The 25,026-nt window shown below is 43.6% G+C and overlaps 2 protein-coding genes and 1 pseudogene across 2 annotated transcripts; 2 read left to right on the forward strand and 1 right to left on the reverse strand.

Annotated features, from left to right (window-relative positions):
- The first annotated feature begins 1,564 nt into the window (after positions 1 to 1,564).
- LOC124989156 (suppressor of cytokine signaling 5-like) lies at positions 1,565 to 3,591 on the forward strand (annotated as a pseudogene).
- A 7,285-nt stretch (positions 3,592 to 10,876) lies between these two features.
- Positions 10,877 to 15,681, reverse strand: Psmb9 (proteasome 20S subunit beta 9). The gene is made up of 6 exons (XM_047558871.1): positions 15,526 to 15,681; positions 13,581 to 13,648; positions 12,711 to 12,842; positions 11,996 to 12,125; positions 11,606 to 11,747; positions 10,877 to 11,050 (listed from the first exon to the last, which is right to left on the reverse strand). The coding sequence occupies exons 1-6, from the start codon at positions 15,583 to 15,585 to the stop codon at positions 10,923 to 10,925; spliced, it is 660 nt and encodes a 219-aa protein (XP_047414827.1). The 5' UTR covers positions 15,586 to 15,681; the 3' UTR covers positions 10,877 to 10,922.
- Positions 15,682 to 15,954: 273 nt separating this feature from the next.
- On the forward strand, positions 15,955 to 23,898 carry Tap1 (transporter 1, ATP binding cassette subfamily B member). The gene is made up of 11 exons (XM_047558870.1): positions 15,955 to 16,787; positions 17,296 to 17,410; positions 17,535 to 17,665; positions 18,417 to 18,622; positions 19,079 to 19,276; positions 20,094 to 20,222; positions 20,383 to 20,571; positions 21,376 to 21,549; positions 21,778 to 21,940; positions 22,200 to 22,336; positions 23,263 to 23,898. The coding sequence occupies exons 1-11, from the start codon at positions 16,193 to 16,195 to the stop codon at positions 23,467 to 23,469; spliced, it is 2,244 nt and encodes a 747-aa protein (XP_047414826.1). The 5' UTR covers positions 15,955 to 16,192; the 3' UTR covers positions 23,470 to 23,898.
- The last annotated feature ends 1,128 nt before the right edge of the window (positions 23,899 to 25,026 follow it).

Here is a 25,026-nt window from a genome sequence, read left to right on the forward strand (position 1 = left end):
ATTAAAATTTTTAAAAAATTTAATGTAATTAAATAATGAAATATTTCCAATTATGGTTTTTGAAGTCTTATATTTTAAAAAAGTTCTTCTTTGCTACCAGTCATGAAGATAATTTTTCCATTTTGTTCTATTAAAGTTTCACATTTCTCTTCATGACTTCAGCCTGCCTGTAGTCTGTTACTGTATGTGACATTAGGTCAGGATCTTGTTTTATATTTCTTCATATAGTAAGCCATGTTTCTAATAACATCCATGAAACAATCCATAGTTAATTTGTGGTGCCAACTTAATGCACAGTAGATTCCCATAAATCTATGGGTTTCAGCTATTTCTATACCTCATTTCCATACCTCGTTCCCTTGTCAATTTATTTTAAAAATGACTATTAGATTTATAATAAGTCTTTTTTTTACAGTTAGTTCCATAGAATGTCTTAGTATTTCTTAAGACAAATCTCTCCTTTATATTATTTTCTTTTCTAAAAGTTTGTTTAGCTATTGGATGATTTTATTCTATCATATATATTTTATTTTATTATTTTAATTCTGTCATATATATTTTAAAGTAAATTTATAAGTTTCTTCAAAAAGGTCAAGTGGAATTTCAAATGAAATTAAATGCAAGACTAATGGGGGGCAGTTAATACCTTTATAAGATTATGATACTAACCAAGAACACAAAATGACTGTATGTTATTTAAAATCATATTAAATAACTTTTTAGGGTTTTAAATTTTTCTATAAATTTCTGATTAAATTAGTCATTACATACTTTTATAAGTTTTTTGTTTATAGTAAATGGTTTCTGATTTTATTGCATTTCTTATTGGTTATTCTGGTGTATGGAAATACTATTAATTTTTATAGCTGAAAATTTTGATAAATTCTTTTGTTATTTTTATAATTTGCTGCTTATGTTTTTTTCTAAGTAGATGCTGTAGTTTGGAACTGGAATGGCCTGGTGTGTCGCAGCCCATAGTTCTACTGGGATATGAAGGAACCTTTAGGAGATGGGACCTAGTGGAAGGAAGTTAGGTCATTGGAAATATGCAGTTTGAAGGGAATATTGGGACGCTGGTCTCTTCCTCTATCTCTCTACTTCCTGGCCACCATGAGGTGGACAAATCTCCTCTGCCCTGTGCTCTGGCCATGAGGATTGTACCACCATAGGCCCAAAGAGGTGGGACCATGTGACCATGGACTGAAACTTCTGAAACCATAAACCAAAATAAACCTTTCCTTCCTTTAATTTTATTTATCTCAGGTATTTATCTCAGTGATGGAAAACTGACTAACACAGTAGATGGTCATATGATCTATGAAGAACAATAGATCCAGTCCTCTCATTTATCTTATTTTATTATAAGACATATTAGAGTAATAATTATATTAAACTATTGTAAACTAGTAATTCTAATAAACTTTCTTGTCTTGGTCACCTATGTATACTGCTAGTCATAATGGATTTTTTAGAATAAGACTTTTATCAAGGCCCCCCTCCCCGGAGGTATTTTCCATTCTGATTGGGGTTGGGGGGATGGGGGAGGGGAAAGGGTGAAGTGGGTGAGGGCCAGGCAGGGGCATCTGGTAGAGCTGGGGCATCAGGCTCCATCTGGAAGAAGTGAGGCTGCATTGGCTGGGCAATCTGAGTGGACTGGAAGCACAGGCGGGCAAGTGGACTCGCCCTCTCAGTGATAGCGCCAGCTGGGCCCATCCTGCTTGGCCGCAGGTGCCCTGGATGAGACCACCCCATGTGCCCCGACTGGTCTTATAATCAATGGGTAAAGTGGGGAAAATGTGGAATAACTTCAAATACAGGTAGGTGTCAGAATCTCTTCAGTCATGAGGGAGGAAGCTGTTGTCAAAGTGTAGACATGAATTCCAACAGATGTTTGTCAAAGAGAAAAACATGTCTGGGAGACACAGCTCCTCAGCTACAAGCAGTCCTTTGAGAGAAAACATTGCCTTACAAGTGGGTTAATTAAGCCCATCCAAGAATTCCTCAAGGAGAAACCAAAATTGTGCCACTGAAATTCCTCAGATTGTTGAAGTAAGCATTGAGAAGGACAACAATCCTGGTGTCAACCCAGGAACAACACTTGCACAAAGAGATTCCTACTCTCAGCATGCCCCGCGGGGAGGGAGGAAAACACATTCCTGTCCAAAACACTGGGCACTGATAAAAATTTCGGTAGAACTCACAGTAGGCTTCAAAGGCGAGAGCCGGGCTATGGGGTGAGCTCTGCACAGGAGGTGGACAGTGTTCTCAGCTTAACCTTGAGGAGTCACTTTCTGAGACAGGCTGCAGAATACTGTGGCCTTTGTCTTCTCATGAGCACTTACAGCAAGCAGTCAAAGCCCCTCTTTTCTAATAAGAGAAAATTCATCTTTCTGAATTAATGCTTGAGAAATGTCCCTGAGAAATGATCTAGCTCAAAAACCTCATTTGAGTAAACAGCATTCAGCTCCTGTGAGTCCACATTCAACATTTTTTGATAGATTTGACCCATCTTTGGTTTCTACAGAAGATGAAGAAGATAGGCTTAGAGAGAGAAGATGGCTTAGTATTGAAGAAGGGGTGGACCCTCCCTCCCAATGCACAAATACATTCATTTGAAGCTACTGCACCTGTTAACCCATTCTGTTAACCCATTGTATAAACTGGGACCAAAGTTAGCTCCTGGAATGACAGAAATAAGTGGGGACTGTTCTGCAATTCCACAAGCTAATTGTGACTCTGAAGAGGACACAACCACCCTGAGTTTGCAGTGACGGAGGCAGAAGCAGCAGCAGGTATATGGAGACAGCCATGTCCGTGTTAGCAGACAGGGAGCTTGGAAAGTCCACGTGCAGATTGATTACACACACTGCCTCGTGCCTGCTTTGCTTCAGATTACCAGGAATCCTTGTTACTGGGGAGTGATGGACCGTTATGACGCAGAAGTCTGACTCGAAGGGAAACCCGAAGGCACATTTTTGCTCAGGGACTCTGCAAGAGGACTGCCTCTTCTCTGTGAGCCTCCACCACTACAGCAGTTCCCTGCATGCCCCAATCGAACAGTGGAAACATAACTTCTGTTTCGATGCCCATGATCCACGTGTGTTTCACTCCTCCACTGTAAGAGGACTTCTGGAACGTTATAAAGATCCCCGTTTGTGCATGTTTTCTGAACCATTGCTTAAAATATCGCTGAACACGACTTTTCCTTTCAGCCTGCAGTGTACCTGCCGTGCGGTGATCTGCAAGTGCACCACATTTGAAGGAACTGATGGTCCCACCTTGATGTTACAGGATTTTTAAAAAAGCTTATCATTATAAACAAAAAGTTAGGATTCACTGGTTAGAATGAGGGCCAGTTAAGGCAAAGTAAACTCTTCTGTCCCCAAAGGGCATTAACTCAGTCTGCCTTCATTTGCATCAGACAGGAGGCACAGTGTTAGTGCTTGGTTTTTCATGCAGTGTGTAAGCTTAGTAATTAGTCTCCGACAGATGCAGTCTACTGTTACTCAGACAAATGTGGTGCCTATTGAAACAACGGGATAGAGCTGCTGGCGTTCAGTAAGGGCTACTAAAACATTTGCCTGTTTTTTAATGGCCATGGTAACTAATTGAGGCAACTCTGGGGCATTTGCTATGAAGAATTCTATTTCTTATTAAAGAACAAATTAATAATAGATGAGTATGTCAGCAGTTAACTAATGTTTGAAATGATTTTTTTCTAAGAATTTTTTATAACCTTCCAAAAGTAGTGATGTTTGTAGTTATTATAAGTCTAGCCTTGGAAGTCCAAATAAATAAATAAATAAACAAACAAATAAACAAACAAACAGATAAATAAAGTCTGCCTTCCTTTTAGTAAAACAAAACAAAACTAAACTAAACTAAACTAAAAAACAATTTTCTGGCCACAAGGACATAGTGCAGTTCACTTAAGTGTTGATGTAGTTTATAGTCAGTCACCTTTTCTCTTCTGCAAAAGGTACTGTTAATTAAATCAGGTTTTCTAAATAGTTTTAAAAATTTCAGACTTATAAAGTTAGTATTAGAGTTTTATCTAAAGACCTTAGTTATTCATTTTTTAAATGAGTACTTGAACTCAAAGCAGGCATTTGGAATAGTTGTGACAATTATAGTCCTGTGTGTGGTATTTTTTTTTTAAGTTGACATGTTTAGTCTAGACATTGTTCCTTTAAAGTTGGATCTTTTCCTGTCCTCAGGATCAGTTTAACCACAAAGAAAATGAGACTTAGAAGATGTCCAAACATGTCAGATAACAGTAACTACAGTGGTTGCTGGTATTGAGATTATTCCTAAATTATAATTAATAATTTAGATGGCAATATTTATCTTTGTTGTAAACTTTCATAGCTGAATTGCTTAAGTATAATTTAATAGAATTTTAGTGTAGTTAATTCTTAATGGGAAAATCTGAAAACTAAATTGTAGATTTAAAGGTACTGTAAAACCATTGTATCTGTAAATAACTTAGCATCTTTTTGTCACTTAGAATAGTATGTAATACAATTTGAGTGAGTGCTTTGGGAAGTATTATCAAGTTCTAGTGGTTGCTTCTTAGTATAGAATTGAATTTTCAATTCTGTCCTAGACATTTTGTACTACAGTAGCCAAATGCATTTTTGTGTCTTTTTGTTAATGTGCTCTGTGCTGCTGGGGAGTGCCCCTTAGTTTCCTTACCAGTTGCTACAGAAGGTCATTTTACGTCCCTGCAGCTATTGCCCAAGGCTACCAAAAAGAAAAACTATATTTTATGCAACACTAACCCTTTGACTTCTAATGTATATTTCTGCTTGCTATGCCTTGTTATGGCTTCTTTTTTGTGCTAATAGAGTATGTTTGGTGTTCCCCTTGTTACAAAAAAAAAAAAAAAAAGACTTTTATCAAAATAAAAACATTTTCAGCTGGGTGCAGTGGAGCCTGCCTGTAATCCCAGTGATTCTGAAGACTGAGGCAGGAGGATCACAAATTAAAAGCCAGCCTCAGCATCTCAGTGAGGCCCTTATCAACTTAGCAAGACCCTGTCTCAAAATAAATTATAATAAAGGGCTGGGGATGTGACTCAGTGGTTAAGCACTTCTGGGTTCAATCTCTACCCCACCAAAAAAAAAAAAAGTTTTGATTCTTAGTTCCATAATTGTTTTCCAAAAATCATAAATAGATATACTTTATCAAGTGCCCTTTACTAATCAATTGAAAAAAGCAAATGACTTCAATTTTTTAATTTATATATATTGTGAATTATAGCAATATATTTTATTATGTTGAACTATACTTGCAGTCCAAAGATTTCCCAATCTTGATGTATTATTATTAAGTTTAATACTATCAAATTCAGTTCACATTTATTTATTTTTTTCCATCTGTATCCAAGGTGAAGTGAGCCTATTATTTTCTTTCCCCGAATATTCCATACCTTGATTTGGAATCAAAACTATACTAGCCTGATAAAATTAGCTGGGCACCTTTTAATCTACTTTTTTCTATTTTGTGAGAAAAGTGCTATAATTCTGGGAGGGCACAGACTTTCAGTCCATAACGTGACTGTTAACATTCACTGCATAACATAGCATGTGAGAAGAAAGAAGATTGAGATACACTGCCAGCAACAAGCGTGTGTGGGTGCTCCCAGGGACCTCTGCACTCACGGCGCCTCTGCCTGCTTCCTGTACATTTTAGACTACAGCTTATCCACCAAGTCTTGGACCTGGAGGATATTCTTGGGGTCCACCTTATTGCAAACAGAACATTCATGACAGGATCCCACAGACCTATTTGGCATCTATTGATGAGATTTGGTCCCCGTGACCTTTGCTGAAGTTTTGGAGACTCTACGTGACCCTATTCTGAGGATGGAAGTCGTGTTCCTGACACTTGCATAGTGACCACACAGTCCAGAGGTTGCCTGCCTGGCCTCCGGCCTCCTGGGTACTGGCAATTCCTTGCCAGCAGTCACCACACCTGACTAAGCCCTGGGATACCCCTGAGTGTCTACCTGATGGGGGCTGTTTCATGGCACCACCTCCTGCTATCTTTTGCAATAACATTGCATCCAAGTGGTCAGCACAAGAAATGAGCAAAGGTATCTGAATGAGTAAATGGTGCCCATCTCTGGGTTGAATATTTGGGGTATTAAAAACAAAACAAAAAAAGACAGTAACTGATTGCAGAGAATGTAGAAGGCAGGATATTGGACATCTGAACAACAGCTGGGTTCAATGGCTTGAGGGTGAGGTCCATGTTATGGGTTAAATTGTGTCCCACCTGAAAGATGTGGAATTTCTTTATTTTTATTGTAAACAAATGGGATACATGTTGTTTCTGTTTGTACATGAAATAAAGGCATACCATTTGTGTAATCATACATTTACATAGGATAATGGTGTTTGATTCATTCTGTTATTTTTCCCTTCCCCCCACCCCTCCCACCCCTCTTTTCCCTCTATACAGTCCCTCTTTCCTCCATTCTCGCCCCCCTCCCATTATGTGTCATCATCCACTTATCAGCGAGATGATTCATCCTTTGGTTTTTTGAGATTGGCTTATCTCACTTAGCATGATATTCTCCAATTTCATCCATTTGCCTGCAAATGCCATAATTTTATTATTCTTTATAGCTGAGTAATATTCCATTGTATATATATATATATACCACAGTTTCTTTATCCATTCATCAATTGAAGGACATCTAGGTTGGTTCCACAGTCTGGCTATTGTGAATTGAGCAGCTATGAATATTGATGTGGCTGTATCTCTGTAGTATGCTGATTTTAAGTCCTTTGGGTATAGGCTGAGGAGTGGGATAGCTGGGTCAAATGGTGGGTCCATTCCAAGTTTTCTAAGGAATCTCCACACTGCTTTCCAGAGTGGCTGCACTAATTTGCAACCCCACCAGCAATGTATGAGTGTACCCTTTTCCCCACATCCTCTCCAACACCTATTGTTGCTTGTGTTCTTGATAATCGCCATTCTAATTGGGGTGAGATGGAATCTTAGGGTAGTTTTGATTTGCATTTCTCTTATTACTAGAGATGTTGAAAATATTTTCATATAAGATGTGGAATTTCTAACCCTCAGAACCTATTGTGACCTTATTTAGAAATAGGGTTTTTGTAGATGATGGAGTTAAGATAGGGTCACATGGTGGGTCCAAATCCAAATGACTGATATAAAAAACAATACTTTGGACACAGAGACAGACATGCACAGGGAGAAAGCCAGAGATGATGAAGGCAGAGACTGGAGTGATGCTTCTAGAATCTAAGAACATCAAGGATTTCCCACAAAACACCAAAAGCCAAGAACATGGCCTGGAACAGATTCTCCCTCACAGCCCTCAGAAGGAACCAACCCTACTGACACTTTGATTTCCAAATTTTAGCCTCCAGAACTGTGAGACAATAACTTTGTTATTTTAAGATTTCAAGTCAAGTGAAAGGAGAGAGAGAGAAGGAGAAGAAGAAAAGGAGGAGGAGGAGGAAAAGGAGAAGAAAGGAAAGAAAAAACACATAAGCTGTGAGCAGCGAGGCTGGAGTTGTATGTTCCTTAATGTTTGATGTTACTTTTTTTTTCTTTTTTTTTCCGGTACTGGGGATTGAACCCAGGGCCTCGTGCTTGCAAGGCAAGCACTCTACCAACTGAGCTATCTCCCCAACCCTTTTTTATTTTTTTAAACCAGGGATTGGACCCAGGAGTGCTTAACTACTAAGCCACATACCCAGCCCTTTTTGTTTTTTGTATTGAGACAGGTTCTTGTTAAGTTGCTGAGGCTGGCTTTGAACTTGGAATCCTTTGCTTCAGCCTCCTGAGCTGCAGGGATTACAGGCGTGCTCTACCACGACTGGCACCACGTTACTCACTTGTAAGATCATCTGGGCATTTTTTGAAAACATTATTTATCAGAGGCCATCAACAACTTTTTCTGTTTCTTCAATATTTATTAGTGTAGTTGAGTTTTGTACTTATTCTTGTGTTGATTCCTGTAGAGTAAATGTTTTTCTGGGAATTTATCTCTCTCACCAAAGTTTTCAAATTTATTAGCATATACTTATTCAAAATACCCTTTTTATATCTGTTGTACTTACATCTATTCCCACTTTTCTATTCTTTATTTTTATTCATTTTCTCCCCTTTATTCAGTCTTGTTTTAACTTTGACTATTTTAGAAACATATTTAAGAAGTATCTTTTTTTTGTTTTTTTTGTTTTTTTTTTGTACCTGGGACAGAACCCAGGGGTGCTTAACCACTGAGTCACATCCCCAGACCTTTTTATTTTTTATTTTGAGTCAGAGTCTCCCTAGGATGCTTATGGTCTTGGTAAGTTGCTGCAACTGGCTGTGATTCTCCTACCTCAGCCTCCTGAGCCTCTGGGATTATAGGTGTGCACCACCACACCTGGCTGTAACTTTGTTTTGTGACTCTTCACTACCTAGTTTTTGTTCTCTATTTCATTACTTTCTATTTTTGCTTTATAATTTTTTTCTTACTTCTTTAGGTTTGTTCAACTGCTATTTTCCCCCTAGATTTTTGAAGAGAATTTTTAGGCCATTTTTAACTGTTCTTGTTCTATTAAATATATTGAAAGTCATAAAATTCTTTCAAATTACTATGGTATCTGTATTCCAAAACATGGAATAGGTAACATTTTTACTATCTGACTCCAAATGAGTTCATTTCCTTCATGACTGACTTTTAAATCAATGTTATTTATCAATATTCTGTTAGATAAGAGAATTTTAGGTATCCTTTTGTTAACCAAGTTCTAATTTTATTTCAGAACATAGATAGTTTCTAAAATACTGAGACTGAAATTTACTGGAGTTTTCTTTATAGCATAATGAATATTCTATTTCAGTAAATATCCTGTGTGACTTAAGAAGTTATATACTTGGGATTTTTGGGTGACTTTTAAAAAATAAATCATGCAAAATCTTGTACTGGTTTTATTTCCTTCTTTTCTTTCCCTACCCTGTGGCTCAGAGCCAACCATATTTTACCCATTAGTAGCTGGCTGGTACTTATGTATCTTGTTAAACTGGCTTTCTGGGGAACAGAACAAGAAGCTCTGACTTGTAGTATTGCTGATTTCTATAGTATAAACACTTCCATCATGGTCAATATCAAATTACCAATGATTAACAACTGTCTTGCAAAATTCTTGTATATTTTACAATCTGTTTTTGGAAGCCAATATAAGCCAGCTCCATACCACTTTAATATGTATTAATGTATACACACATATCTATCTAGTTTTAGCCTTTAGCTTCATTTATTTTCTTAACCTTGTTTTCCCTTTACCCTGATTTGTTCTTTTGAAAAAATCATGTCTGGCTGGGTGTGGTGGTGCATGCCTGTAATTCCAGGGACTCAGGAGGCTGAGGCAGGAAGATTGAGAGTTCAAAACCAGCCTCAGCAACTCAGTGAGGCCCTCAACAAGTCAGCAAAACCCTGTCTCTGAAAAAAAAAATCACAGAAAAGGTCGGGGATATGGCTCATTAACCAGTTAAGTACCCCTTGGTTCAATCCTAGGTACAAAAAAAAAAGTCTGTCTCTGTAAACTGTTATAAACTCTTTTGGGATCGAATGGTAGGGGTATAAAGGCAGTTATTTGGCTAATAAAAAATTAAACTTTCTAATTTTAACAGGTTTCAATCTTGGATCAGTTCTCAAAATCTTGTTGTGCTGCTTAGGGTACATCATGTGGATGTGTCCCAGGCATGTGTAGCTGAAGGGTAATGAGCACTCTTGAGGGTGCAGACCTGGAATCAGGGAATCCCCATCTGCACTGCTGTTATTCTGGAGATTCCCCTACACTCTCCTGCCCACAGGGGCCCCTTTTCCTCAGTTCCTGTAGTCATTGTGTTTGTTTTGGAAACTTAGCATTTGTGCTATGCTACAGAGCACCTCTATACCCTGGGAAGGACTTCAGGGCAAAGCTGGGGAGGAAAAGCCTTGGGACGTGGCCTTTGAGTTCTGACTCTTCACAACCCACCTGCTCTTGTTTTACTTTCAGACTCCTCAAGGACTTGCTTTTTGTATCCTGTCCAGAGTTTCTAGTTATAATCACCAAGAGAGATAGGCTCTTAAACTATTATTTTTAAGATTCAAAATACATTAAATAGCAAGGCTAGAAACAAGTGGAGGCTTTTGTGATTTTGGGTTTTCCCCACACTCCCAAGTGTTTGTGTTTGTCTCAGAGTACTTTGAATTTGCAGGTTTAGCCTGAGATCCTACTTGTATTTCTGTTGAATGTGCCTTTTAAGGGATCACTTATTAGCAAAACGGTGTTGGATGCTGGAGCTACAAATTACCTAAGAAATCACTCAACACTTTCTTGTACAGAGGAGAAAAGCAGGGCTCTCTGAAGCGGAATAAGTTGCCCTGTCACTCAGGAAGTGCATGACAAAGATAGCACCAGAACTCAGCTGTGTTTAACAGTTACTCAAACATCTGTAACAAATTCCCAAGTGTCAACGGAGAAACTTGATGGGTTGATTTTTGCACCCTCATCTCTTAAGCCTTGGAATGAGTTTTTTTTTAAGTGTGTTTGTGTGTGTGTATTAGGAATTGAACCCAGGGCTTTGTACATGCAAAGCATGTGCTCAGCCACTGAGCTAACCCAGCAGTCCTATGAGATTTTAAAAAATTATCTATAATATTTAAAAATCACTCAGTATATGATGACCTATCATTATAGGATTCCTCCTATTTCGAGTGTTCTCCTGTCTCTCTTCTCTGGGAAAGATCTTTCAGATCTGAGCAAGAATAAAAAGGATATGCTGACATCTTGGAGGGAAGAGGCCCCCTCCCTTAATATTTGCCTCTCTGGCACCTGTTCCCATTGACCACACCAGCTTCTGGTCCTGTAGAGTTTATTACAAACAAGGAAGGAAAGTCAGATGAAGATTCACTCATCATAGAATTTTGGCAGTTCATTCCCCAAGATTACTCGATGGTCCACACCAGCAGCTGTGACTGTGACCAGGTAGATGACACCTCCACTGGAGCCATCCCGGTTCATGGCCAGAGTGATAGCTGCAGAGGATTTCAAGTTAGAGAGAGGAGGAGAGAATGGCTTAGCTTCAAAAATCTTTTCCTTCCCCTCCTGTCCACCATATGCCAACTTCCACTTTCACCTCAAAATCCACCTTCCAGAGAGGCATATTTAGTGGTGAACTGGGAAGACCAGCTTCAGAAAAGCAAACAAAAAGAAGCCTTCATATATAGTAGCCACTCGCACCCATGGTGTAAATGTGCCCACTGATCAGTTTCAGACTATCAGCAGATTAACAAGCAGTTCCAAACCCTTGGATATTTAGTGGTCAGCTGTCATGTGTTGACCTGAGCCAGCCCAGCACATCACTGATTCTTATGATGACCACATATCCTAGCTTGTTTTTTTCCAAACAGTTCTGATTTATCCCTATTGTCCTCAAACCCCATCCAGTCTAACATTTGTCAATTTCACTTTCAAAGTGTCCCAGTTTGGATATTAAATTAAGTGGTCATCCAGGTTCCTGTTCCTCCTAACCTACTTCCTTCCCATGTGTAGCCTCCCACCCCCAGGTTACCTCCCACTTGGTTAGTTACCTTCTGTGGTGAAGCGCCTGCACTCCTCAGGGGACATGCCTGGTTTATATGCTGCATCCACGTAACCGTAGATGTAGGTGCTGCCAGAGCCGCCGATGGCAAAGGGCTGTCGAGTCAGCATTCCTCCAAGGGTTCCATATACCTGGGGGGTGGGAGTTACCCTCAGGTTAGACTACAGAATCATAGAGCTGCTCCTTCCCCTTCAGTCAAGCAGGTTGTCTCTGCACCCTGCAGGGAAACCCCTGTTTTTCATATCCCCAACCGTTGAGGCTGTCGTGTGCTTTTAGAGGCAGGGTTTGGAACTCATTGCTGGAATGACTTATGACCTCCATCTACTGTGTAGGGAAGTGGGAACCCCTATGGAAGGGAGTGCCTTGGGGGGGGTCTCACCTGACCCCCTTCACGTTGGTCCCAGCCAGCTACCATGAGATGAGCCGACAAGTCTTCCCGATATTTGTAGGTGATATTCCTTATCACGTTTGCAGCAGCCAGAACAAGTGGAGGTTCTTCCAGTTCCAACCTGAAGGAATGGTAGGAGTAAGGGTCAATAAAATTTTCTTAAGTCCCACCCTCCTACGCCATTACTGTCATCCCTGCCAAGTGACACTTGAACCTACAGCTGCAATAGTTCAAACTCCAGCTTCTCTCCCTCATGTACAGGGGAACTAGAGTGCCACACCACCAATTGGTAAGAGACTCAATTGTTCACCCTCTTTCACTCTGCTCCACCCACCCACCTTGAAATGGTACACATCTCTTTTGGCTGCAAGGGCCCTGCCCTTATGGGGAAAAGCAGATAAGCTTCACCTCAGTCTCAGGGACTTTGGTTTCTTATGTGGTGACTGCCTGATATTATGGTGGGCCCCACGTCATCATCTTCTTCCTGATTTTTGTTAGGATAGTGATTTACAGTTTTCAAACTGCTTTCACATTTATCATTTGATTCTCAAAACAGCCATCAGGGAAGGCAGGGTAGGCACTACTTCTTCCACTTTACAGATGTGGAAACTGTTCAAGGCTAACAAAAACAGAAGCTGAAACAATGTTCCTGGAACAAGCTACTTCAGGAGTTTGCTTCTGGAGTCAGGACCCCTGGGCTCCATACCCATGGAGCTCCAGCTGGTAGGCGGCCATGTCTGCCACGGCTTGGGCATCAGCAGCTGAACCAGAGAGGGCACAGTAGATGCGTTCGTGTAGAGGGGACAGCTTGTCAAACACTCGATTGACCACCGCCTCTCTGTTGGGGAACAGTCAATGGTCATCAACGTTAGAGTTGCAGGAATTTTTGAGGCTAATCATCCATTGTTTCTCAGGGTTATTTGACAAGAGAATAGCCTGAAATTTAATGCTTGGATTAAACAGCCAACAAAAATAAAAAAACCTCAGATAAAGTCATCACTCTATTAATCAAAATTAGACCTCTTTTCAGGCTTAGATTTTATAACAAAACAAAAGTATGGAGTTAAGAAAAATGTGCCTCATGAATTTTTCTTTGCTATTAATCATCTTGGAGGAGTTCTGTTCTGTAGAACATAATGTAAGTAATAGCGATCTAATCCTATATACTCATTTTGTCTGTAAAAAACTGACTCAGAGGGGAGAAGAGATACAATTAAATGAAAATATGAAAATGAGAAGTGAGATACTTGCTGTGTGAAGCCATCTTTTTTATCCTTAAACACAGATGGAAGAAGAACTCCTCAAAAACCTACCACTCATACCACCTTCAGACCCTTGTCCTTTATACCTACCCCTGTACATGACAAGGACAGGCTATTTAAGCACTCTAGATCCTCCTTCACGGATTCATCACCCATGCATCCACCCAAAGTTATATTATCAGGGTTTTTTGGAAAGGTCAGCTTCATTTCCCGAAAGCTCCAATCTATCAGATTTTTTTCACAAATGGGTAAGAAAAGTGTGTATCTGAGGCCATTAGCTTCCTTCCAAAGGTGTACACCTTAGTTGTACTCACCCTGCAGACACCCGGGAATCAGAACCCACCACGACACCCCCATCAAACTCCACTGCCATGATGGTTGTCTGCAGAGACACAGTATAAAATGTCAGGGCAGGAAGAGGCCTGATCCCTCTGATCCCTCATGCTACAGAAGAGGAAACATTCCCAGAGAGGGGAGGTGACTGGCTCAAGGTCACACAGTATTTCAGGCCAGAGTGGACTCCCAGCACAGGATCTTTCCTTGCATCTTTCTTCTTTCTCTACTGTTTCATTCAGCTGCAGGAAAATGTCACAGCCTGACTGTGAGACAGCACAAAAAGGATTGTATCTCTAAGCCCCAACTTCCGTAAGTGGAATTCTTACCACTCTAAAGAGAGGTGGGGAGGTTCCTAAAGGGAGAAGTGATCCTACTGAGGGGAAGGTTGGAGGGAGTCACTTCCATGTGCTGGTGCAGAAGCTCTCAAGTGAATAGCTTCCCCTACCTTGGGCCTGTTGTAGGTGCAGATGTGGTATAGACATGATAGTGCAAGTTACTGTGAAGTTGGTAAACAAGGTCTGCTCTTTTTTTGGCCCCAAATCCTCTACCTTCACTCTTACTTAATCAGAAATGAGCTCTTTACATTTACCAGACAATGGAAAACATCAAGGAGGTCAGTGGTTGGCATGGTCAGGAGTCAAAGTACGAGGGAAGAAGAAAGAACACATAGAAGGATTAAAACAAAAGTTTACACAAGGAATTTCTGGTCAAGATGTAATCAAGGTCTTTGTAGCCAGGGGAAGAGTCTGTACCAGGAGAGTTCTGATCTCTGTTCAGATCTCTTGACTGGAAAGTTTGAGCTGACTTTCCAAGTCAAGAAAAGGATAAAGGAAGACTGAAGGAGGATAAAGAAACACTTTTCCTGCTCCTGTTGAGTTGGAAGGAGTCTTAAAGATTGTCTGTTCAGTTGAGGAAACTGAGTCATAGAGAAGAAATGACTTAGCCAAGGTCACGCAGAATTAATAGCAGACCTGGGACTAAAACCCAGGTCTAACTCCTATCCCTTGGTTGGACTTCTACTTTGTGCTTTCCACTGCTCATCTGGCAGTGAGAGAAGATATTCCAATTTATAATGGTTTCACTGCGATCTTTCTCCACACTCCACACCTTACTCTGGCCTTTAGGGAGCCTACCTTGAGTGCACTTTCTGACAAACTGACTTACCATGAATAAAGGGCCAGAGGACAGGGATACTACATCCCAGAGGCCATTTCTTTATAACAAAACCACCTGAGGCCAAAAGTGTTGGACTGTAGTGAGAGAGCAGAAACCAGCCAGCCTTGGGGCTTTCATATGCTCCAGGCACCCAGTATAGGCAAAGTCCCCCAGCAGGCATGAAGGAGGGCAGAAAGGGAGCACAGCAGCACCTTGGCCATGCAGGAGCCTTCCTGGGTCTGGCAGGGAAAGAGCAGCACTGACTCACATATAAGGACCCCTTATATGTGATAGTGCTTGGGCTGCGAGTTACCCAGGGACAAGTTTATCAAAGTTCTGTTATGAATTGGTCCTTCTCCATAAATGTTCGCGTTTCTTTCTTCCAAGTGCTGTCCTACTTCATTCAGGGCACCATTTCCTTATCTCTTTGCAGTCTCCAAGCCCCTCTCTTGATTTAACTCACCCCCACTGTCCACACCAGAGTGAAAGCGAAAGCGCTTCAGGGCAGCTTCCCCTTGACGCTTCCAGTTAAGAGCCAAAGCACTCCCTTTTCCATCAAGGTCGTGTGCACCGTCCCTTCACAGACCCCTGAACATCTCCCTTAAGAATAGGGACACCTTATGTTCATTGCGGAGTGCAAGCACTCGCTTCTCCACGCTATCTCCCTAGACTTGTTAGTCTCCGTATTCACTGCCCGGTACTTTCAGGGTCCCCCAGTCTCTCCACCTCCTCCATTCCTCTGCCAACCCTCAGACCCCGACTCATTACCCCAGTGTGGACTTCTCCGGTCCGGGATAAGTCCCCGGTAGGTGCTCCAACCCGCAGCATCCCAGCCAAACGTCGCGCTCCTTGCTGACTGGGGCACTGGTTTCCAATCAGCGACAGCGCGCTGCGAGTAGCTTGCAGCCCCGCCCCCTCACTACTCCCGCCAGGGGGCGCCTGTGAGGCTTCGCGCGCTGTCCTAACCTGTGCTGGGCAGATCTGCCCGGAGACAGGTGACGAAAAGGTCCCGCCAGCCGGTTGGGATGAGAAAATTTGAGCATGTGGATCGGGAGGAGGCCAGGGGAAAAGGGATGGGGGTGTGTGATGGCGACAATGGGGACACCAGGGCTGCTAGTCTGAACATCAGTTCTGATTTCATTGACCACTTTCAAAATAGTTTGGGCGGGTAACTTTTAGAAGTGGGCGGGCCTATGAGCAGCGGCCGGTTTCGATTTCCCTTTCCCCTAATCAGCCACACTTCTAGTAAGCGCTACCAGCATCAGCCGGTTCCTAGGACTTGCCTAGAGCGCCGCCCTGGCCCGCGGCTCTTCCCTCCCCGATCCACTGGTCCAGTCGTCCACAGGGTCGTGGATTCGAACAGCCTCAGACACTGCGGTCCAGTCGCGGAAGCGGAGAGTCCCACACCGGGACCAGGGACAGCTCCTGCGAGGCAATGGCCTGTCCAAAGTCGTCCGCCCCGTGCGGGTTCTTCCGCTTCTCCCGAGCTTCCCTGGCGTGGCTGGGGGCATCACTGCTGCTTTATGCCGACTTTGTGCTGCTCCGGACTGCACTGCCCGGAATATTCTCCCGGCTGGTGCCCTCCTCGCTACTGCTGCTCCGGGCCTGGGTGGTGGGCCTGAGCCGCTGGATCATACTGTGGTTGGGGGTCCGCGGGGTCCTCAAGACGATTGACTGCAAGGGCGAAAGCACAAGGGTTCAGGGATGGCTGGCAGTTTTGGAGCCATTGACGGCGGCGCTTGGTTTGGCCTTGCCCGGACTTGCCTTGCTTCGAGAGCTGGGCTCGTGGGGAGTCCCCAGGGATGTTGACAGCACCAGACTATTGCACTGGGGAAGTCGCCTGGATGCGTTCGTCCTCAGCTATGTAGCCGCACTGCCTGCGGCCGCACTGTGGCACAAGCTCCGGAGCCTCTGGGAGACCAGTAGTCAGGCGGGTTTCTGGGTCACGGTGCATCGGCTTCGAGGCTGCCTGGGCTCAGAGGTGCGACGCCTGCCTCTGATCCTAGTCCTACTGATCCTCTCCTGTCTTGGTAAGGAAAACGCAGGGCTAAAGGGGAGGACACAGGGGGCTTGGTAGGAATCCAGGGTGGTGGTCAGAGAAGAAGAGCAGTGTGGGTTCTGGGAAATGTGGATGGGTGGATGACTGCCTAGCTCAGATCCTGCAGGAACCATTCCAGAGTAGTGGAAGGAGCACTGAACTGGGTGGGAATCAGGAGTCCTGGACTTCAGTGCTGGCTTGGGTCACTGTGGGCAAGTCCTTTCTCCGAGGCAGAACATCTCATTTCTAACAGGAGAGTATTTTACTGCACCATCTCTATCCTTTTTAATTAAACTTACCAAAGGGTCAGGTGGGGCAACCACAGGGTTGTGAGTTCAGTTCATATTCAGGTTTGGGCTGTGAACTTAAGTCTTTTTTTTCTGCAGCTGCCCTGCAGTGTAATGTTAAGCCTGGAGAGGGGCGGGGAGGAGACAGTTTGAGGAGAGATGACCTGCTCAAACTTAAAGTTTGTTACTGACCCATCTCTCTTCTTTCCCCAGGGGAGATGGCCATTCCATTCTTCATAGGCCGCCTAGCAGACTGGATTCTACAAGATAAGATGGCTGCTACTTTAACCCGAAACATAGCTCTCATGTCCATTCTCACCATTGCCAGGTCTAGGAGTTGGGGGTTGGACACTGGGGAGACCATTCAAAGGGCACTTCTACAGGGTTATCTGGGACCTTTTATTCATTCCCTGAACACACCCTGACCCTTCTTCTCCCCCATCTCTCTCTAGTGCTGTGCTGGAGTTCCTGGGCGATGGAATCTATAACAGCACAATGGGGCGTGTACACAGTCACTTGCGGGGAGAGGTGTTTCAGGCTGTCCTGCGCCAGGAGACAGAGTTTTTCCAGCAGAACCAAACAGGTTTCTCACAAAACTCATTATACACTCATGTACTGTATATCTCCATATATACTCTTTTACTTTTAACCTTGACCAATTTCCCCTGCCTTACGTAAACCCACACATTCTTATTTCTTATCCTTGTACCTCAGAAGCAAAATATTGTCCTTTTTACCTTAAGAAAAATCTCATGTTTTCATCCAGAATTCTACATGAATCTGTTCCCATGTGTTCTAGATAGAAACTACATAATTTCAAACCTGGGAATATTGAGATCTTGAAGTCCAACTGCCTCATGAGGTCTAGACCCTAAGTGCTGAAGCCTGTACATATGGTCAGAGACAAACTTGGTGTTAGACCTCAGCTTCTTGATTCCCAGTGCAGTGTTCATGACGGACTCCGGGACTACTTCCTAGCAGCACCTTCCCTCCTCCAGGTCTGCTGCGTAACCAGTTTGAGCTCTTTCTGTCTGTCAGCATGGGATATGCAAAGCTTTAAGGAACAGAAAGCTTTTATAGAAATATAAATTCACATGCAAACCAACTTTCTTAGAGTTGAAATGAAGATCTTTGGTTAGGCTTTTCCTCTCCAAGTTTCATTTTTCCTTCGTTGAGGTTCTCACACCTCCCCAGACCCCTCAGCTTATTTGCCCAGCCTTCTTAGAACCCCACGTTGATACCCCGACCCTGGCACCCTGGCTGTTTGTTAGTTCTTCTTATCACTCTGTGAACTGGTCTCATTCCTTCCATGCTCTTCTCACCAACCCTCGCAGGTAACATCACATCTCGAGTAACAGATGATACATCCACTGTGTGTGAGTCTCTGAGTGAAGAGCTGAACATACTGATGTGGTACCTGGTGCGAGGATTGTGTCTCTTGGGGCTCATGCTCTGGGGGTCACTGCCCCTCACCCTGGTCACCCTGGCTACCCTGCCTCTGCTTTTTCTTCTGCCTGAGAAGCTGGGAAAATGGTGGCAGGTATGTCCAGGGAGTTGGCTCAACCTGCACAGAGCATCATCACCAGACTGGGAAGACTCACTTCCCCTTAGATTGCTTTCAGCATGGCTCTCTTGGTACCCTCACTGATTCTCCATCTTCATGGAACTCCCTGTACCTGCAGTTCCTATAGTCCATGTTCACAGATTACTCATCATTGATCTCCGTATTTGTTTCTAACTTCTGTCCACAATCTCTCCTTAAGAATATGATCCTCCAAAAAAAAAAAAAAAAAAAGAATATGATCCTCAAACTATTTTGAGCAATTTTCCTCTTCCATGCATGTCTTTAGTGTCCAGTGGTATAGTTGTGCCACTTTGTCTTCTCTCCTGTCTCTCTTTCTCTTCCTGTCTTTAATTTTTAAGTAGGTAACTCAGGTAATAGTGTCTGTTATGGTTTGCTAACTATACATGACATCTCTTGTCCATGTCTTCCCAGTCACTGGAAGTACAGGTGCGGGAATCTCTGGCAGAGGCCAGCCAGGTGGCCATCGAGGCCCTGTCAGCTATGCCTACGGTCCGGAGTTTTGCCAATGAGGAGGGTGAGGCCCAGAAGTTTAGGCAGAAGCTGAAGGAAATGAAGACACTCAACCAGAAGGAGGCCCTGGCCTATGCAGTCAACCTCTGCACCACTGATGTGAGCACCTGGAGATGAGTTCCCACTCCCTTGCCCTTTTCCTGATCTTCCTTCCATTCTTCCTCCACCAGGAAATGGTTGGTTCAGAGTTTTCATTGTAGCAAACTGAGGCTCAATTACTCGACTCCTTGTCCCTAACTTCCTCCTTCTTTTAGGGTTGCTAAGTAGCTTCCTTCCACTATGGTACACAAAGTTCATCTTGTGGATTGGAGAGATATCATGTCTTCCAGTCCTAGGGCCTTCCTTTGCCTCTCAGTAAAAGCTGAGGGAGTCATAAATTTCTGCACCTGGGCCCACTTCATACTGGTGCTGTGCTGATGTGCTAGTGAGAGCCATGGGAATACCAGAAGCCAGGGATCACAGGCGTATGTGATGTAAAGAGAACTAAACCAGCAATCAGAAGTTCCTGGCTTGGTGCTACCATTTTCTAGCTCTGTGAGTGCAGGCAAGTAACTTACCTTCTCTGAGACTGTTTCCTCATTTAGAAAAATGGAAATGATGGAGCCTCCTTTACTGGGACTCTTGATACTAATATTAGCTGATAGCATATTCATGAAAGTCTTTTTTTGGGAAGAGTAAAATGCTCCCCAAATAAGTTGATAATGGTGTTGTGATGAAGATAAGGAGGACTCCTGGGATCTGTATTTGAGTCAGACTCCATGGGTTCTCTGTGGTTCATTCTTCCTTTTTACCTATGGAGCCTGCTACTGTATATTGAGAAAAAGGGATCTTATCTCTCCTTATGCTAACCACTCTGGTACTTTGTGTCCCTTCCATAATTATTCTTTTTAAATCTCTATGTGTGGTCTCTCCATAGATCTCAGGGCTGCTGCTGAAGGTGGGAATCCTATACATTGGTGGGCAGATGGTGACAACAGGGGCTGTAAGCAGTGGGAACCTCATTGCATTTGTTCTCTACCAGATCCAGTTCACCTCTGCTGTCAAGGTGAGGGCCCTCCACTGTCACTCCCCAGTGTCATTCCTTCCCCATCCCATCACCACCTGTGTTGCCTTCCTTCCACTCTTTACCCTTCTCACATCACATAATGCTGGCAAGCAGGTTAGGACTCTCCACTCCCTATCTCACATTCTTATCTCTCTGACAGGTGTTGCTTTCCACCTATCCCCGGGTACAGAAGGCTATAGGCTCCTCAGAGAAAATATTTGAGTATTTGGACCGGACCCCTTGCTGCCCACCCAGTGGTCTATTGACTTCCTCAAACACAGTGAGCCGTGTCCAGTTCCAAGATGTCTCCTTTGCCTACCCTAATGATCCACATGTCTCAGTGCTACAGGTACAGCTTCTGAATCTCTTTATTCCAGCCACCCCACCTTAACTGTCATCCTGAATTTTCTTTATGCATCTAGCCTGCTTAACATCAAGCCCAATCCTTTTTAAGACTTAAAAGGAATTGATAAGGCTGAGCATGGTGACACTTGCCTATTATCCTAGTGGCTCAGGAGGCTGAGACAACAGGATCACAAGTTCAAAGACATCCTGAGCAACTTAGCCAGGCCTGAAGCAACTTAGTGAGACCCTGTATCAAAAAAAAAAAAAAAAAAAGAAAAAAAAAAAGAAATGACTGGGGCTCAGTGGTTGAGTGCCCTTGGGTTCAATCCCTGGTACCAAAATAAATAAGTAAAAAATAAACAGGCATTGATAAGCATATCTGTTTCATAAATCTCCCCCAAACCCAAGGACAAGTTTGGACTTCCAAGGAGAATGGGAGAAGAGGTTTTAAAGAGAAGACTCTCATGTACCAAGGACTTGCTCACCAAAATATATGTCCCTGGTCTTCTTTCTTTTCATGGATGATTCAGAATTGATTTTTTCCCTACTTCCTGGTATCTGATGTCATGTATGTGGCATAATGATGCTTATTCTTTACCTTTTCTTTGTCTCATCTTCTATCTCTCCTCTTTGGGAAGAGGTATCATCCCAGAAGTCTGTGCATGTGGGAGAGTAAGAGTTCCTATATGTCCTCATTTTTCTCCTTTCTTCCCAGGAGTGAGACATCATGCTAAGTAACAAGACAATGACAGTCTTAAGTTAGAGTCCTTGAGTAGAGTGCTTCTTATTGTGATTCTCTGGCCTGCAGGGGCTGACATTCACCCTACATCCTGGTAAGGTGACAGCACTAGTGGGACCCAATGGGTCAGGGAAGAGCACTGTGGCTGCCCTGCTACAGAATCTGTACCAGCCCACCATGGGCCAGCTGCTGCTGGATGGGAAGCCCCTTCCCCAATATGAACATCGCTACCTACACAGACTGGTGAGCAAGAAAGGGGTATGGGGTAGAAGGGGAGCATCAAGTTAAAAGAGCACTTTCACTGAGCTGAAAGGAAGGTTAGGGATGACAGGAGACCTTGGGTGGGTATGGAAGTGTGGTCAGGAGAGGAATGTAATTTTATGATATGCTGTCAATCGTAAGTGTCCTATCTCTAGATAGTTTTACCCCTATGTTACTTGTTCTGTGATTCTTCATCATATCTAATCTCAGGTGGCTGCAGTGGGACAAGAACCACAGTTGTTTGGAAGAAGTCTTCAAGAAAATATTGCCTATGGTCTGATCGAGAAGCCAGCTATGGAGGAGATAAAAACTGCTGCAATACTGTCTGGAGCCCATAGTTTCATTTCTGGGCTCCCTCAGGGCTATGATACAGGTACCCATTCATCTTGCCACCTGGATACTTCTGCCCTTTTGAAACCCCAGAAGTCTTATCTTTATTATTCCATTCCTCCTGCCCCATGGACATCAATTTGAAGTTGTAAGATCTTGTTCCTGTGGTGGTTTCATCCTCATATCCTTAGAATCTCCCTTATCCACTTGTATCCATCAGTGTGTGTGTGTATGTGTGTGTGTGTGTTCACAAGTGAACACATGGGTCTACCTACTTCTCATCTGGGCTCTTGTCTCTGTAGAGGTGGGTGAGGCTGGGAGCCAGCTGTCAGGAGGTCAGCGACAGGCAGTGGCCTTGGCTCGAGCATTGATTCGGAAGCCACGTGTACTCATCCTAGATGATGCCACCAGTGCCCTGGATGCAAACAGCCAGTTACGGGTGAGAGCATATTCTTAATTCCTAGATCCCACCAAAGCTTACTTCCTTTATTCATCTTACATTAGTTACACCAACATCATAATCATCCAAACTTGGAATTCTCAGTTTCCATTAGCTTTTCCCCCACGACATTCAGACCAGTTAAGAGAGACCATCTCTGAATCCATACAGCCAAATATAAAGAAAACCTATTATAATAATAATATTAAGCTTGTACTTATGTGCTAGACTTGCTACTAAGTCCTTTACATATACTGTGTCATAAAATTATTCATCATGAGTCCTTGTGAGCTGGATATTATTGCCCTTGTCTACAGACAAAATGGAGGCTAATCGAGGTTGACTAACCTGCTCAAGGTCTTAGAGCTGTTGAGTAGCAGAGCCTGGACCCAAATTCAGGTCTGACTTGAACACACATGCTCTCTACTACTAACTCATATTTGCTCAAAATCTAAAAAAAAAAAAATCTGTTTGGCATGGTGGTGCATGCTTGTAATCTTAGTGGTTCAGGAGGCTGAAGTAGGGGGATCACAAGTTTAAAGCTAAACTCTTAGTGAGGCCCTGATTAACTTAGTGAGACCCTGTCTCAAAAAATAAAAAGGGCTAGGGATGTGGATCAGTGATTAAGCACCCTTTAGTTCAGTCCCTAGTACCAAAAATAAAATAAAATAAAATAAAACAAAATAAAATAAAAAGGTAGAGAGGAGATTTAGTTTCACCATAAGATTTCCTACTTTTATCACACTTGTGCCAACTCATGTGAGGTTTAGCAGAGAAGCACTCAAAACAGGAATCTTCAGTGTCCTTGGGTTTGTTGGCAGATCAGGCAGTGACCCTGTGAGGTCTGTTCCAACCCTGGAAACATAGAAGGCTCTTGGTCTGGGAGCGAGGGGTCCCGCCCTGACAGGGTTTGTATCTTTCCTCAGGTGCAGCAACTCCTGTATAAAAGTCCAGAGCGTAGCTCTCGCTCTGTGCTTCTTATCACTCAGAATCTCAGCTTGGTGGAGCAGGCCGACCACATCCTCTTTCTGAAAGGAGGCACCATCTGTGAGGAGGGAACCCACCAGCAGCTCATGGAGAATAGGGGATGCTACTGGAACATGGTGCAGGCTCCTGCAGGTGCTCCAGAATGAAAGACTTCTCTACCTGCACATTACATTTCCCTCCATTTTCTTCTGTTCTCTGTGGTGAACTTGGGAGCAAAGGTCCTGCAAGCTACAGAGTGGGCAGCTGTTGCTAGGAAGAGTTACATGTTAAAACGTAACCTCCTGGGTGATTCTTGAAATTTGTCATGAGTGTTACTTCTTCTCCAAGCTCCTCTTGATAATGATGACTTCCTGGAAGACAAACAGAATGTATAAGACCTTAGTGTAAACCCTCAGTGGGTTCAGAGTTACTTTTGATGCTTTGGTCTGAATGGCACTCTAAAAATGAGATGAAATATTCAGAATGTACAGAAAGGGGAGACCTGTAGCCTTTAATATGGCCAAAGGCATATGCTGGCCCATAAACACTCTGTGGGTTCTTGATATTTATAATAAAGTTGGTGCTTTGTACTGTGATTTCTCCTGTTTCCGGCAGCAAAGAGTTCACCACCTTTTGCAGTGTACTTTTCCTCAGGCCTTCCGTTAGCATTTTTTTTTTTTTTTTTTTTTTTTTTTTTGCGGTACTGGGGATCGAACTCAGGGCCTTGTGCTTTCGAGGCAAGCACTCTACCAGCTGAGCTATCTCCCCAGCCCCCATGAGCATTCTTAATGTTTTACAACCCTAGGCGCACCATCCCTCCCATAAACTTTCCATTTCCTGTGGTCACCCCTCTATTTCCCGTCCCTAGTCTGCTCCGAAGGATGCGCAAGACCCTGAGGCAGTCCTTCCCAGGACACTAGCAGCTGCAGCTCAGAACCGGGTCTTCCAGAACTGGAACGCCCAGCAGGAGCGCAGTGGAGGAATCGCAAGCGCCCAAGCAGGGGCTAGCAGTGCTTCACACCGCGCCATCTGGTTCACTTAGATTCTTTCTGAAAGGCTCACCCCGTTCGCGAGTGGCACCTGCCACAGGGGAAATCTCAGAGTAACGGGCGGGCTTGTCTAGTAAATCTCTTCCATTCAGGGAGGGCCAGGTGTGTGATGTTAACAGTCGCTGGGCAGATGAGGCCAACACAGGTTGCAAGAAGAGGCGGGGATTCTACTCAGCGGCACTAATTGCAGTCAGAAGCCAGGGGAGGAGAGGTGGGCAGAAAGGTATTTTCTTGTGGGTGGCCTTAGGTTAGGAGAACGTTGAACTGGGAGGGGCCCAACAAGGGACCACGTGGAAAGAGATTCAGAGACTGCCCCCTCTCCTTGGTTCCCCGTTTCCCGGTACACTGCGGGTACATTCTTTTCCTGCTGCCCCAGAACGGGTCCTCAAGACGCAGTGCCCCCACCGCCCCCGCCATCTACTTCTACTCTTCCCTGATTTCTATAGAACGATGCTAATATGAACACTGTCCCCCACACTCACACGCCCCTGAATGAAACTTCCTCCTGCTCCTTGCGGACTTCCACCTTTCTGATCCAGGCTACGACTTTAGGTGACACGACCCTACCCCACTCCTTCGCTATTTCCAGGGATGCCGTGCCTGTCGGTGCCTCTCACTGTAACCCACACTCAGGGCGTCCGAAGTCGCACTCTCTCCATCCTTCTGACAGCCCAT

The sequence above is a fragment of the Sciurus carolinensis genome, chromosome 7 (genome assembly GCF_902686445.1).
Source record: "Sciurus carolinensis chromosome 7, mSciCar1.2, whole genome shotgun sequence".
Lineage (NCBI taxonomy): Eukaryota > Metazoa > Chordata > Mammalia > Rodentia > Sciuridae > Sciurus > Sciurus carolinensis.